Source organism: Bufo gargarizans, chromosome 2, assembly GCF_014858855.1.
Source record: "Bufo gargarizans isolate SCDJY-AF-19 chromosome 2, ASM1485885v1, whole genome shotgun sequence".
Lineage (NCBI taxonomy): Eukaryota > Metazoa > Chordata > Amphibia > Anura > Bufonidae > Bufo > Bufo gargarizans.
The window spans coordinates 32597739-32614418 of record NC_058081.1 but is presented as its reverse complement, the minus strand read 5'-3'; the positions used below and the strand labels follow the sequence as shown (position 1 = coordinate 32614418).

At 46.2% G+C, this 16680-nt stretch overlaps 1 protein-coding gene across 1 annotated transcript in view; it reads right to left on the bottom strand.

The window, feature by feature from the left end:
* LOC122927158 (venom factor-like) overlaps positions 1 to 16680 on the bottom strand; it is a 495227-nt gene that overhangs the window by 358958 nt on the left and 119589 nt on the right. Inside the window, exons 5-9 of the mRNA XM_044278755.1 lie at positions 6694 to 6788; positions 6506 to 6585; positions 4242 to 4329; positions 4016 to 4118; positions 1965 to 2085 (exon numbers count right to left, since the gene is read on the bottom strand). Of these exons, the coding sequence (XP_044134690.1) occupies positions 1965 to 2085; positions 4016 to 4118; positions 4242 to 4329; positions 6506 to 6585; positions 6694 to 6788 (487 nt within the window). The remainder of the gene's footprint in view (positions 1 to 1964; positions 2086 to 4015; positions 4119 to 4241; positions 4330 to 6505; positions 6586 to 6693; positions 6789 to 16680) is intronic.

Below are 16680 nucleotides of genomic sequence, written 5' to 3'. Positions count from 1 at the left end.
GTGCAGTAGACAACGCGTTTCAGAGTTTATAACTCCTTTCTCAAGTCTTAGGGGCGTCGGCAGCTAGAGTGGCCAGAAGGCTGGGAGCCTCTTCTGGTGGGTGCTTGCTGTGCAGGCGCAGCAAGCACGCACCAGAAGAGGCTCCCAGCCTTCTGGCCACTCTTGCTGCCGACGTCCCTAAGACTTGAGAAAGGAGTTATAAACTTCGAAACGCGTTGTCTACTGCACAATAAACAGCTATTAAACAAAACGTTCCCCAATTGAGGTCGTCTTTTGTGCACCAAAGAAGTACCCTACCGTGTGCCAGCACACAAACCACCCACTACTTCCTCCACAGTCCCTAGGTGTTTTTGGCAACTCCATCCAAAGGGACCGAACGGGTACTGGCGGCACCGACCCCCCCCCCCCCCTCTCTCTGTGGACCTGCCCCTACGGACGTTGTGCGCACACACGCACAACACCAAAAGGTGAGCATACTCCATCCATTTCTCTAAACCGTATTATCGATACCCACCACCCTATGAGCGCCTCTCTCCATTTTTGTCTCTCGCCACAACTGCTATACAAATGAATAGGGATGTGTGAAAATCGCATAGCATCCGCAAGCAAGTGCGGATGCTATGCAATTTTCATGCATGGTTGGTAGATGATGTTAGTAAATTGATAAAAGTAAACTTACTGTATTATTTTCCGTTATAACATGGTTATAAAGGAAAATAATAGCATTCTTAATACAGAATGCTTACTAAAATGTGGCTTGAGGGGTTAAAAAATAAATAAATAACTCACCTAATCCTCTTGTTTGCGCAGCCGGCATCGTCTTCTTTTTTCTACTTTGAGGACCTGCAAAAGGACCTTTGGTAATCGCGCTCACCGCGTGGTGACGTCAGCGTAGGTCCTGCTGAATGAAGATAGAAGATCCTTCTATCTTCATTCAGCAGGACCTGCGCTGACGTCATCACGCTCACCACACGGTGAGCGTGATTACGTCATCAAAGGTCCTTTTGCAGGTCCTGAAAGAAGTAGAAAGAAGACGATGCCGGCTGCGCGAACAAGAGGGGATGAGGTGAGTAACTTTTATTTATTTTTTTAACCCCCTCAAGCCACATTTTAGTAAGCATTCTGTATTAAGAATGCTATTATTTTCCCTTATAACCATGTTATAGGAGAAAATAATAAAATCTACAGAACACCTAACCCAAACATGAACTATAGTGAAGAAGTCCGGGTTTGGGTCTGGGTACCACATTCCGTTTTTTATCACGCGCGTGCAAAACGCATTGCACCCGCGCGATAAAAACTGAACATCGGAACGCAATTGCATGCCTACTCGTGCGGTTTTCCCACAATGCACACGCGACGCATCTGTAGAAAATCTGGAACGCCCATGTGAAAGGGGCCTAACACTTGTGCATGTTGTATAGGCAAGCATTCTGACCCCATCAAGGCCTACTTTTTAGAAGATTGGACCCCCAACAATCCACTGCTTTTTTTTTTTTTTTCATCCCATAACACAGTCTGCTTGTAAACACAATCTGCCCCTGATAATGGACAATTTTTGGAAGCTTTGGAATATGAAAAGCATAACCCATGTGCCAGCATGGTGTACTTTTAAATGCTGTTCATTAACACTGTCAAACATATGTGTACCCACAGGTATGTATGTCAGTGTCACTCTGACATGCTTTACTATTGCTGTCATTGCATTCAAGAGATTAGGGGGCAGAGGGGGTAAAGAAAATCAAAAATGTATAAAAAAGTAAAAAGAGAAATAGTGGGTGTTTTATACAGATTTCCATGGCAATTGGAGCCAATTTGTTTGGACCGAATCAATTCAGGCCCGAACCGAACTTTCTAAAAAAATCGGCAGATCAGAACCGACAAGTTCACTTATCTCTTATCTGGCATTTATTAAGATTAAGTCTCCATACGTGGAAGACCACGGCAATGTTTTTTTCTCTTACCTGAATCAGTTATAACAGTAACAGACACAAATAAGGTCCATTGTAACATGTCTCTCTCTTCTTGAAAGTACTTCACCAGGTCCTCTCTTTTTAAAATGGCAAAGCCTTCGCCCTCGTCGATCTAGATGACAGTTGAAAACCACAAAGAGTCAATATTCCATGGTCAGCCAACTGGTTAAAGAGATTATTTCATAAAGACAATCCTTTCATACCCAATCAGAGCTGAAACTCATCAGAATGGCTACAATGTGTACACCTACATATCTGTCAGTTCTTGTTCTGGAAGACTTGAACCATGAATATAGTATATGGATGGTCAAAAGGACAAAAATCTGGCTGGCCTAAGCTTCCCCCATCAGGAACCTCCTCTATGAGTCATAATGGACAGCTGCTCTGAATAAATACTCCCCACTTTGGTGCACTCATGTCCACCATGTAATGCTAGATATCTTCCATGCAATGGCTTCACTCAAGCAAAATCAGCTGTTTGCCAGAGGAGTTGGGATTCTGACCTGTGATGATGAGCTGATAGCCGTGGTGGCTCCAATCTGGTTTACCCTAAGAGGGACAACTTCTTTGAACTTGTGTGAAATTAGAAAACTGAGACAATTTTTTTCTGGAAACTGTGTCACTTTTGCCCATGTTCTGTGAGTGGTTTTGCACCATAACCTCATTCTCTGAAATCTGAAGTACAGTACAGTCTATGGACTAAAGATAACAATAGCTGCCAAGTGTCTACAGCTCACTCTACTTCTATAGATCTACAGTATGTATCCTCCTGGATAGGGATGAAATGCAAAGTTTCAATGAGCCCTTGCTGGATGTCAAGCATTGGAAAATATCCAAGGTAGAAGAGGAATGTCCAGCTCAATATTGATCTTCTACTATGGACAAGATAGGTTCTTTTTCAGGGCAGCAATGGAGGCTATGTCCACATCTGCAGAACAATACTGTTTCTCATAAATAAGATGAACACTGCAGGGGAAACCAATGCTCCTCTAGTCACCATCAGTATTCATTGTGCTATGGATCAATTACTGCATTTATATTTTTTCTACTGAGGGAAACCATTGTGCAGATGTGAACAGAGCCTAAATCTCAGACAGCTTCTTTAGTTATTATCATAGGTGTCTGCATAGTATAATTTTTAATGGATTCTGATGATGGATCACTTGAAGAACAAGGGTAAATGTATTTATTGAACCAAGAAGAAGTTAAAGGGGTTGTCAGGGAGCAAATAAAAAAAAAAGTACATATAAATAAAGGTGCCTCCATATATTTTCAGCTATTTTCACCACTTCTATGTGGCTCCAACGGTCCCCAACTTATTGTTTATATATCTGTTTATCTTTCCCTAACTTCCGGCTGCACTTCCCTGTGGGTCCTGTGGCAGCGCGGCATCAGGTGGTTACAGCTGTCTCTCTGCTCTGCTGTAACTCCGCCCCCTCATCAATATTCACCTCCAATCATTCTAAAACTCCTTGCCCGGTGACGTCACCGAACTGGCGGGGCGGGGCTTAATGTGATGACGGCCAGCCGCTGTAACTCCGCTCCTCATCAATATTCACCTCCATTCATTCTAAAGCTCCTTGCCCGGTGACGTCATCGGACTGGAGGGGCGAGGCTTAGTGTGATGTCGGCCAGCCGCTGTAACTCCGCCCCTCATCAATATTCACCTCCATTTATTCTAAAGCTCCTTGCCCGGTGATGTCACCGGACTGGAGGGGCAAGGTTTAGCGAGATGTTGGCCAGCCTAGATACCGCCCCTCCATCCACTCTGCATAAATTACTTATGCTGCCAGTGACGTCATCGGGCTTCCTGAGCAGTGGAAGAGGAAGCTTTGCTTGCCTGCAAGGGACCCGGTACGTCAATGAGGAGAAGAAAACAGTAACTTCCGGCCATGAATTTCAAAGATGAAAACGGGGCTGCAGAAATATGTGCCAAAGGTACTACATGCTTGTATGTAATGTGTTTGCCAGACTTGAACTATAAGAGCAATGTCCCCAATCCTGGACAACCCCTTTAAGATTTGAAGAAGAAGTATCATTACATCTACTCTCCTCAGGGTATTTGGTAGACTTTTCTTCTCATTGTCTCTCTTGAGTCCAAAGAGCACAAAGTAGTTTCCTTTAACAGGTTTACCATGGAGAAAGCTGATGAGATAATGAAAATATGTTTTACTACTAGTCACAATAATATATCCTTTATAAGCAGGAATAAGTCCCTAAAACATCTCTAGAACTAATGGGAATTCATGGCCAAATGCTTCTACTCACGTTGCCGTTATGTCCACCCTTAGTTCTTTGTCTTTAAAGTAGAAAAACTTCTGAGGTGCAGTTACTTTTATTTCAAAGCTTGGTTTCACTGAAATAAATGTAAAAGTGAACGTGAAATTAGGACAATTTGAAATCTCTGAAAAAGCGAGGTTGGAATACTTCATCTAACCATGTAGTGTGCTGTTCTGAGAAAACATGACAGCGCAACGCAAAGGAAATTTAGACCTGTATGGTTAAATACCCTACATTGCCATCTAGTGGTTGTAATGTCCACTGCAAAAAAAAAAGATTTTATATATTTTTATCAATGTCTTTTTTTTTTTAAAGATTTGTTGGGATTAGAAACATTATAAAACAAATGTTCAATACCCTATTATTCTTTCATTTTGGACTTCCATCAATGATTCAGAGTGAAGAGAGCACTCCTCATCTAAAGGCACCAGCTTATTGATGCATTACATGCATAGCCCATTAGTCATGTCTCGCTTCACTGCTGACGCTGAACATCTGCTCCTAGGTTCTCTTGCAGATTGTAGCTAATCACCAGCAATGGAACATATAATGATTGGTTTATTTTGGGTGCATGTCATGGTGCGGTTCACTGTGACAGTTGTGGCGTGTAGGCTGGCTGCATGCCCTCTCGCGTACTGGTTGCAGGCCGACTCCTGTGTATGCTGGTTGTTTGGGGAATGCAAGCTGGCTGAGTGTGTGTACTCCCCGTGTCTGCATCTCAGTGCAGTTCTGGTCACTGTTGCCGTGTAGGCTGGCTGCAAGCTCCCTTGCGTACTGGCTGCAGGCCGACTCCTGTGTATGTTGGTTGCTTGGGACTGCATGCTTGCTGCGGTGGTGTGTGTGAACTGTGGCCTGTGTTTGTGGCTTCTGTGTCTGCATCTCTGTGGTTCCTGTCTCCGGTGCCGTGCAGGCTGGCTGCATGCTCTTTGTGTACTGGCTTTGGGTGTTCCCATTTGTGCTGGATGCGGCCTTGTGTGTGAACAGGGTCTGTGTATGGATACATTTCTGTTTGTGACACGGGTTGTTTGTGCTCTAGCGTACTGGCTGTGGTGGACTCCGTGTATGCTGGTTGCCAGGGGCAATGTACTGCAGCCTGTGTGTTCACTTCTCTGTTCACTGGCTCCACTCCCTGTCTGGTTCTAATGGGGTTAACATTACCTGTTCTGTTCCTGGGTGTGGCTAATCAGGTGCCCTCATTATGGCAGCTATATCTATCTGTGAGCTGTGGGGCTTGTGGTCAGTCTGTCTTATGTCTTGTTGGGTGTTGCACCTTGCTGCTCACCCAGGGGGTCAGTCTGTCCTGTGCATTACCGGGTGTAGCCCCTTGCTGCTGACCAGGGGGTTTTGCCATCTGCCCTTGTTTGTGGTGTTGCCTGGTTATGCATTGGTGTTGTTGCTTTGTCTGTTCTTCTGTACCTGTCCTGTGATGTGATGATTTTGTTATCCTTGTCCACGCCTTGCCTGTCCTTCTGTTCCTGTTATCTGTCTGGATCCACTCTGTTCCATGTCTAGCTTAGCAGTGCTCTAACTGCGTCTGATAGCCTGGCAGTGCCTACTGCTTATGATCCAGTCTATTCCATGTCTTGCCTACAGTGCTTTACTGCTTCTGTTCCTGTGTGTGTCCTGCCTTTGTGAGAGGGCTCCTGGGTTTTCCCAGAGGAAAGATCTCTAGTCTGTGTGCAGCTCTGCTTGAGAACGCCATGCTTCCATTCTACATGTCCAAGCATCTGCTTCTGTGCTGGTTCCCATTTCTCTTGTTGTCTCATCCATGTTCTGTGAATGCTTGGGTCCGGTTCTGATATCTATTTCCGCTGGTGCTTGCACCAGCATGGTTCTCTACAGGTAGCAGCCATGTGTACCGGGACCTTCCTGGAGGTGTGACCAGTGAGCCCGCAGCCCAGTTCATTCCCACCATCAGGGGCTCTGTGAATAACAGGGCTCACTGGAGCTTCACCCTCTAGGTTTTGCCTCTGGTCTGCCGGTGTACTTGGTTCTGTGGTAGTTCTACCACTATTGCTTATCTGCTGTACTGTCCTGTTCCTTTATTACATGTGTAATAAAGTACTGTGTTGGTCCCTGGTCTGTTTCTGCCTCTGTCCTGTTTGCAAGACCTGCCGAAGGTCTGCTTGGGCCTCCGACACATGACAGAGCACCTTTTTATCAAAAAGTGGTTGTCTAAACAAAGTATCATATTCATGGATCAGAGAACAAAAACAAGCCAACACTGAGACTGTTCTTTGTCCTGTTCTTACCATATTCCTTCACTTCAAATTGTGTGGTATATTTTGTCAAGGTGTTCTCAAACTTTGCTGATATGGTCCACAGTCCAAAACTGTAAAGAAGTCAGAAAACATTTCTAATTATTTTCATCATTGTTATCATGATGAACATATTATCCTAAGGGGTTACTGCCCCCTACTTCCACCATTTTCCTTCCTACCTTACAAGATCTGTCAGTTTATGAGAATATGAAATGATTCCAGTTTTTCTGTTTGGATAATTTACATATTTTTCGACAATGACATTATTTGGAGTCTATGAAGAAAAGAGAGATTCTTAATGATACAGGGATAGTCTAGCTTAATGGTCTAGCACAGGAATGGGCAAACTGCGGCTCTCCAGCTGTTGTAAAACTACAAATCCCATCATCCCCAGTCCGCCTACAGCTGGGCATGATGGAATTTGTAGTTTTACAACAGCTGGAGAGCCGAAGTTTGCCCATCCTTGGTCTAGCATGGTGGCCGAGTATGGTGATATTTAGTACAAACTACAATACAATCGTATTCAGCGGCTCACCTTGCCTCTTTAAAAGGACCCAGTGCTCACTCCACGGATTCACCCAAATCCGGTAAAAAAAGTGCAAATATAGTAACTGGAGGGCACTCAATTACCAGAGAACATCAAAGCAGGATGTCAGTAATCCCAATTTATTACCTAAAATAGTGACAGAACTAAAACCGTACTCACATATATCTAAAAACATGCAACTAAAAACATGCAACTAAAAACATGCACATATAGCAAAATCGACCACACAATGAAATGTCCACACAATCCGTGTAGGGCTGCAGTGTCCGTATGCAACTCACATCAGGTGTATGACCGCATGTACGCAGATTCAATTTGTGTGTAAACTCAGCAAGCAGTATAGGTCAAATGTTCAACCAATATAGTCTTGTCCAAAACTTCATACAAGCCCCATAGGGCAAAGTACATTACCCCTCCTGCGTCCCCTTGATCTTGCTCCAGCCACTTGGACTCAGGTCTATGACGCGGCGTCCCACGTGACCTGGCTGCGTCCCACGTGATATACGTAGCTGTTGTAAGGCTGGTCAGTGCGCTGAGTCCTAAGGTCCGGACCGTATGGTTGTATCCGCACTGGAGATCACTCCCTGGGGGTCTGAGGGGTATGGTGACTTTTGGTAATGTCACCTCAGAGTTCCAATGAAAAGTCCTGTGTTGTCATGAACCAAACCGGACGCGTTTCGAGGATCAAGCCCCTTCCTCAGCGGTAATGACAGCTTCCATAGACATTTTCCCTTTTAAAGCCTCCTTTCTTAAGCAGAGCATTCTGGGACCTCGATCACATTGAGATCCCGGTATGGATCAGTTCATTTGAAGCCATGCTCATTTCATATACACTTGCACCTGCGATAATTAATAAATCCACCATGTACATTATTATCCTTTCCTGTATGCATTATACAGCCCTTCTCTTTTATCACCACCTCTCTAGGGGTCAGTCTGTATGTACACGGTTCATAAATGGAAAAAAACGCATGCGGTTTTGGAAAAAACACATGCGGTTTTGGAAAAACGCATATGCGTTTTTTATGCGTTTTTACACCAAAAGCATCATTTTCAACAACATATTGTGTGTCAACAATATAAATCAATAAACATGACTAAAACTTTATATTAAGACTAGAGTTGAGCGAACACCTGGATGTTCGGGTTCGAGAAGTTCGGCCGAACATCCCGGAAATGTTCGGGTTCGGGATCCGAACCCGATCCGAACTTCGTCCCGAACCCGAACCCCATTGAAGTCAATGGGGACCCGAACTTTTCGGCACTAAAAAGGCTGTAAAACAGCCCAGGAAAGAGCTAGAGGGCTGCAAAAGGCAGCAACATGTAGGTAAATCCCCTGCAAACAAATGTGGATAGGGAAATGAATTAAAATAAAAATTAAATAAATAAAAATTAACCAAAATCAATTGGAGAGAGGTCCCATAGCAGAGAATCTGGCTTCCCGTCACCCACCACTGGAACAGTCCATTCTCAGATATTTAGGCCCCGGCACCCAGGCAGAGGAGAGAGGTCCCGTAACAGAGAATCTGTCTTCATGTCAGCAGAGAATTAGTCTGCATGTCATAGCAGAGAATGAGGCTTCACGTCAGCCACCACTGCAACAGTCCATTGGCATATACAGTATTTAGGCCCAGCACCCAGGCAGAGGAGGGAGGTCCCGTAACAGAGAATCTGTCTTCATGTCAGCAGAGAATTAGTCTGCATGTCATAGCAGAGAATTAGGCTTCACGTCAGCCACCACTGCAACAGTCCATTGGCATATATTTAGGCCCAGCACACACACAGGCAGAGGAGAGAGGTCCCGTAACAGAGAATCTGTCTTCATGTCAGCAGAGAATTAGTCTGCATGTCATAGCAGAGAATGAGGCTTCACGTCAGCCACCACTGCAACAGTCCATTGGCATATATTTAGGCCCAGCACACACACAGGCAGAGGAGAGAGGTCCCGTAACAGAGAATCTGGCTTCATGTCAGCAGAGAATCAGTCTGCATGTCATAGCAGAGAATGAGGCTTCACGTCAGCCACCACTGCAACAGTCCATTGGCATATATTTAGGCCCAGCACACACACAGGCAGAGGAGAGAGGTCCCGTAACAGAGGATCTGGCTTCATGTCAGCAGAGAATCAGTCTGCATGTCATAGCAGAGAATCAGGCTTCACGTCAGCCACCACTGCAACAGTCCATTGTCATAAATTTAGGCCCAGCACCCAGGCAGAGGAGAGAGGTCCCGTAACAGAGAATCTGGCTTCATGTCAGCAGAGAATCAGTCTTCATATCATAGCAGAGAATCAGGCTTCACGTCACCCACCACTGTAAGAGTCAATTTTCATAAATTTAGGCCCAGAACCCAGGCAGAGGAGAAAGGTCCCGTAACAGACAATCTGGCTTCATGTCAGCAGAGAATCAGTCTTCATATCATAGCAGAGAATCAGGCTTCACGTCACCCACCACTGTAAGAGTCAATTTTCATAAATTTAGGCCCAGAACCCAGGCAGAGGAGAAAGGTCCCGTAACAGACAATCTGGCTTCATGTCAGCAGAGAATCAGTCTTCATATCATAGCAGAGAATCAGGCTTCACGTCACCCACCACTGTAAGAGTCAATTTTCATAAATTTAGGCCCAGAACCCAGGCAGAGGAGAAAGGTCCCGTAACAGACAATCTGGCTTCATGTCAGCAGAGAATCAGTCTTCATATCATAGCAGAGAATCAGGCTTCACGTCACCCACCACTGTAAGAGTCAATTTTCATAAATTTAGGCCCAGAACCCAGGCAGAGGAGAAAGGTCCCGTAACAGACAATCTGGCTTCATGTCAGCAGAGAATCAGTCTTCATATCATAGCAGAGAATCAGGCTTCACGTCACCCACCACTGCAACAGTCCATTGGCATATATTTAGGCCTAGCACACAGGCAGAGCAGAGAGGTCCCGTAACAGACAATCTGGCTTCATGACAGCAGAGAATCAGTCTGCATGTCATAGCAGAGAATCAGGCTTCACGTCAGCCACCACTGCAACAGTCCATTGTCATAAATTTAGGCCCAGCACCCAGGCAGAGGAGAGAGGTCCCGTAACAGACAATCTGGCTTCATGTCAGCAGAGAATTAGTCTGCATGTCATAGCAGAGAATCAGGCTTCATGTCAGCCACCACTGCAACAGTCCATTGGCATATATTTAGGCCTAGCACACAGGCAGAGGAGAGGTTCATTCAACTTTGGGTAGCATCGCAATATAATGGTAAAATGAAAATAAAAATAGGATTGAATGAGGAAGTGCCCTGGAGTCCAATAATATATGGTTATGGGGAGGTAGTTAATGTCTAATCTGGACAAGGGACGGACAGGTCCTGTGGGATCCATGCCTGGTTCATTTTTATGAACGTCAGCTTGTCCACATTGGCTGTAGACAGGCGGCTGCGTTTGTCTGTAATGACGCCCCCTGCCGTGCTGAATACACGTTCAGACAAAACGCTGGCTGCCGGGCAGGCCAGCACCTCCAAGGCATAAAAGGCTAGCTCTGGCCACGTGGACAATTTAGAGACCCAGAAGTTGAATGGGGCCGAACCATCAGTCAGTACGTGGAGGGGTGTGCACACGTACTGTTCCACCATGTTAGTGAAATGTTGCCTCCTGCTAACACGTTGCGTATCAGGTGGTGGTGCAGTTAGCTGTGGCGTGTTGACAAAAGTTTTCCACATCTCTGCCATGCTAACCCTGCCCTCAGAGGAGCTGGCCGTGACACAGCTGCCTTGGCGACCTCTTGCTCCTCCTCTGCCTTGGCCTTGGGCTTCCACTTGTTCCCCTGTGACATTTGGGAATGCTCTCAGTAGCGCGTCTACCAACGTGCGCTTGTACTCGCGCATCTTCCTATCACGCTCCAGTGCAGGAAGTAAGGTGGGCACATTGTCTTTGTAGCGTGGATCCAGCAGGGTGGCAACCCAGTAGTCCGCACAGGTTAAAATGTGGGCAACTCTGCTGTCGTTGCGCAGGCACTGCAGCATGTAGTCGCTCATGTGTGCCAGGCTGCCCAGGGATAAGGACAAGCTGTCCTCTGTGGGAGGCGTATCGTCATCGTCCTGCCTTTCCCCCCAGCCACGCACCAGTGATGGACCCGAGCTGCGTTGGGTGCCACCCCGCTGTGACCATGCTTCATCCTCATCCTCCTCCACCTCCTCCTCATCCTCGTCCTCCTCGTCCTCCAGTAGTGGGCCCTGGCTGGCCACATTTGTACCTGGCCTCTGCTGTTGCCAAAAACCTCCCTCTGAGTCACTTCGAAGAGACTGGCCTGAAAGTGCTAAAAATGACCCCTCTTCCTCCTCCTCCTCCTCCTCCTCCTGGGCCACCTCCTCTTCCATCATCGCCCTAAGTGTTTTCTCAAGGAGACATAGAAGTGGTATTGTAACGCTGATAACGGTGTCATCGCCACTGGCCATGTTGGTGGAGTACTCGAAACAGCGCAACAGGGCACACAGGTCTCGCATGGAGGCCCAGTCATTGGTGGTGAAGTGGTGCTGTTCTGTAGTGCGACTGACCCGTGCGTGCTGCAGCTGAAACTCCACTATGGCCTGCTGCTGCTCGCACAGTCTGTCCAGCATGTGCAAGGTGGAGTTCCACCTGGTGGGCACGTCGCATATGAGGAGGTGAGCGGGAAGGCCGAAGTTACGCTGTAGCGCAGACAGGCGAGCAGCAGCAGGATGTGAACGCCGGAAGCGCGAACAGACGGCCCGCACTTTATGCAGCAGCTCTGACATGTCGGGGTAGTTGTGAATGAACTTCTGCACCACCAAATTCAGCACATGCGCCAAGCAAGGGATGTGCGTCAAATTGGCTAGTCCCAGAGCTGCAACGAGATTTCGCCCATTATCACACACCACCAGGCCGGGCTTGAGGCTCACCGGCAGCAACCACTCGTCGGTCTGTTGTTCTATACCCCGCCACAACTCCTGTGCGGTGTGGGGCCTGTCCCCCAAACATATGAGTTTCAGAATGGCCTGCTGACGTTTACCCCGGGCTGTGCTGAAGTTGGTGGTGAAGGTGTGTGGCTGACTGGATGAGCAGGTGGAAGAAGAGGAGGAGGAAGCCGAGAAGGAGGAGGTGGCAACAGGAGGCAAAGAATGTTGCCCTGCGATCCTTGGCGGCGGAAGGACGTGCGCCAAACAGCTCTCCGCCTGGGGCCCAGCTGCCACTACATTTACCCAGTGTGCAGTTAGGGAGATATAGCGTCCCTGGCCGTGCTTACTGGTCCACGTATCTGTGGTTAGGTGGACCTTGCCACAGATGGCGTTGCGCAGTGCACACTTGATTTTATCGGATACTTGGTTGTGCAGGGAAGGCACGGCTCTCTTGGAGAAGTAGTGCCGGCTGGGAACAACATACTGTGGGACAGCAAGCGACATGAGCTGTTTGAAGCTGTCTGTGTCCACCAGCCTAAATGACAGCATTTCATAGGCCAGTAGTTTAGAAATGCTGGCATTCAGGGCCAGGGATCGAGGGTGGCTAGGTGGGAATTTACGCTTTCTATCAAATGTTTGTGAGATGGAGAGCTGAACGCTGGCGTGTGACATGGTTGAGACGCTTGGTGACGGAGGTGGTGGTGGTGGTGTTGGTGGTACATCCCCTGTTTGCTGGGCGGCAGGTGCCAACGTTCCTCCAGAGGCGGAGGAAGAGGCCGAGGCGGCAGCAGCAGAATAGGCCGAGGCGGCAGCAGCAGAAGAGGTAGCAGGGGGAGCCTGAGTGACTTCCTTGGTTTTAAGGTGTTTACTCCACTGCAGTTCATGCTTTGCATGCAGGTGCCTGGTCATGCAGGTTGTGCTCAGGTTCAGAACGTTAATGCCTCGCTTCAGGCTCTGATGGCACAGCGTGCAAACCACTCGGGTCTTGTCGTCAGCACATTGTTTGAAGAAGTGCCATGCCAGGGAACTCCTTGAAGCTGCCTTTGGGGTGCTCGGTCCCAGATGGCGGCGGTCAGTAGCAGGCGGAGTCTCTTGGCGGCGGGTGTTCTGCTTTTGCCCACTGCTCCCTCTTTTGCTACGCTGTTGGCTCGGTCTCACCACTGCCTCTTCCTCCGAACTGTGAAAGTCAGTGGCACGACCTTCATTCCATGTGGGGTCTAGGACCTCATCGTCCCCTGCATCGTCTTCCACCCAGTCTTGATCCCTGACCTCCTGTTCAGTCTGCACACTGCAGAAAGACGCAGCAGTTGGCACCTGTGTTTCGTCATCATCAGAGACATGCTGAGGTGGTATTCCCATGTCCTCATCATCAGGAAACATAAGTGGTTGTGCGTCAGTGCATTCTATGTCTTTCACCGCTGGGGAAGGGCTAGGTGGATGCCCTTGGGAAACCCTGCCAGCGGAGTCTTCAAACAGCATAAGAGACTGCTGCATAACTTGAGGCTGAGACAGTTTCCCTGGTATGCATGGGGGTGATGTGACAGACTGATGGGGTTGGTTTTCAGGCGCCATCTGTGCGCTTTCTGCAGAAGACTGGGTGGGAGATAATGTGAACGTGCTGGATCCACTGTCGGCCACCCAATTGACTAATGCCTGTACCTGCTCAGGCCTTACCATCCTTAGAACGGCATTGGGCCCCACCATATATCGCTGTAAATTCTGGCGGCTACTGGGACCTGAGGTAGTTGGTACACTAGGACGTGTGGATGTGGCAGAACGGCCACGTCCTCTCCCAGCACCAGAGGGTCCACTAACACCACCACGACCATGTCCACGTCCGCGTCCCTTACTAGATGTTTTTCTCATTGTTATGGTTCACCACAACAACAAATATATTATTTGGCCCAATGTATTGTATTCAAATTCAGCGGGATATAAATTTGAGGCCTAGTATTTAGGCGCTGGGTGACCGGTATGGATTTAGTGACAGAATTAGACTTGGAAATGCACAGTAGCGTGTGTGTGAAGTTATTCTGAATGACCCTATGTGCACCTTCAATATGATCTACCCTTTTAGGGATAGATTTCAAATAGCTCTGATATAGCAGAAACGACTAAATTATGAAATTGCTAAATTGGGAATTGTATTTCAACCCAGAACAAAAAATGTGCTTTGACGGACACTAAATAACTTTCCCAGCCACAACAGGACAGCGGTAACGAGAGATTTAGCGGGATATAAATTTGAGGCCTAGTATTTAGGCGCTGGGTGACAGGTATGGGTTTAGTGACAGAATTAGATTTGGAAATGCACAGTAGCGGGTGTGTGAAGTTATTCTGAATGACCCTATGTGCACCTTGAATATTATATACCCTTTTAGGGATAGATTTCAAATAGCTCTGATATAGCAGAAACCACTAAATTATGAAATTGCTAAATTGGGAATTGTATTTCAACCCAGAACAAGAAATGTGCTTGAACGGACACTAAATAACTCGCCCAGCTACAGCACTAGGGACAGATTTAGCGGGATATAAATTTGAGGCCTAGTATTTAGGCGCTGGGTGACAGGTATGGGTTTAGTGCCAGAATTAGACTTGGAAATACACAGTAGCGGGTGTGTGTGAAGTTATTCTGAATGACCCAATGTGCACCTTGAATATTATATACCCTTTTAGGGATAGATTTCAAATAGCTCTGATATAGCAGAAACCACTAAATTATGAAATTGCTAAATTGGGAATTGTATTTCAACCCAGAACAAGAAATGTGCTTGAACGGACACTAAATAACTCGCCCAGCTACAGCACTAGGGACAGATTTAGCGGGATATAAATTTGAGGCCTAGTATTTAGGCGCTGGGTGACAGGTATGGGTTTAGTGCCAGAATTAGACTTGGAAATACACAGTAGCGGGTGTGTGTGAAGTTATTCTGAATGACCCAATGTGCACCTTGAATATTATATACCCTTTTAGGGATAGATTTCAAATAGCTCTGATATAGCAGAAACCACTAAATTATGAAATTGCTAAATTGGGAATTGTATTTCAACCCAGAACAAGAAATGTGCTTGAACGGACACTAAATAACTCGCCCAGCTACAGCACTAGGGACAGATTTAGCGGGATATAAATTTGAGGCCTAGTATTTAGGCGCTGGGTGACAGGTATGGGTTTAGTGACAGAATTAGACTTGGAAATACACAGTAGCGGGTGTGTGTGAAGTTATTCTGAATGACCCAATGTGCACCTTGAATATTATATACCCTTTTAGGGATAGATTTCAAATAGCTCTGATATAGCAGAAACCACTAAATTATGAAATTGCTAAATTGGGAATTGTATTTCAACCCAGAACAAGAAATGTGCTTGAACGGACACTAAATAACTCGCCCAGCTACAGCACTAGGGACAGATTTAGCGGGATATAAATTTGAGGCCTAGTATTTAGGCGCTGGGTGACAGGTATGGGTTTAGTGCCAGAATTAGACTTGGAAATACACAGTAGCGGGTGTGTGTGAAGTTATTCTGAATGACCCAATGTGCACCTTGAATATTATATACCCTTTTAGGGATAGATTTCAAATAGCTCTGATATAGCAGAAACCACTAAATTATGAAATTGCTAAATTGGGAATTGTATTTCAACCCAGAACAAGAAATGTGCTTGAACGGACACTAAATAACTCGCCCAGCTACAGCACTAGGGACAGATTTAGCGGGATATAAATTTGAGGCCTAGTATTTAGGCGCTGGGTGACAGGTATGGGTTTAGTGCCAGAATTAGACTTGGAAATACACAGTAGCGGGTGTGTGTGAAGTTATTCTGAATGACCCAATGTGCACCTTGAATATTATATACCCTTTTAGGGATAGATTTCAAATAGCTCTGATATAGCAGAAACCACTAAATTATGAAATTGCTAAATTGGGAATTGTATTTCAACCCAGAACAAGAAATGTGCTTGAACGGACACTAAATAACTCGCCCAGCTACAGCACTAGGGACAGATTTAGCGGGATATAAATTTGAGGCCTAGTATTTAGGCGCTGGGTGACAGGTATGGGTTTAGTGACAGAATTAGACTTGGAAATACACAGTAGCGGGTGTGTGTGAAGTTATTCTGAATGACCCAATGTGCACCTTGAATATTATATACCCTTTTAGGGATAGATTTCAAATAGCTCTGATATAGCAGAAACCACTAAATTATGAAATTGCTAAATTGGGAATTGTATTTCAACCCAGAACAAGAAATGTGCTTGAACGGACACTAAATAACTCGCCCAGCTACAGCACTAGGGACAGATTTAGCGGGATATAAATTTGAGGCCTAGTATTTAGGCGCTGGGTGACAGGTATGGGTTTAGTGACAGAATTAGACTTGGAAATACACAGTAGCGGGTGTGTGTGAAGTTATTCTGAATGACCCAATGTGCACCTTGAATATTATATACCCTTTTAGGGATAGATTTCAAATAGCTCTGATATAGCAGAAACCACTAAATTATGAAATTGCTAAATTGGGAATTGTATTTCAACCCAGAACAAGAAATGTGCTTGAACGGACACTAAATAACTCGCCCAGCTACAGCACTAGGGACAGATTTAGCGGGATATAAATTTGAGGCCTAGTATTTAGGCGCTGGGTGACAGGTATGGGTTTAGTGACAGAATTAGACTTGGAAATACACAGTAGCGGGTGTGTGTGAAGTTATTCTGAA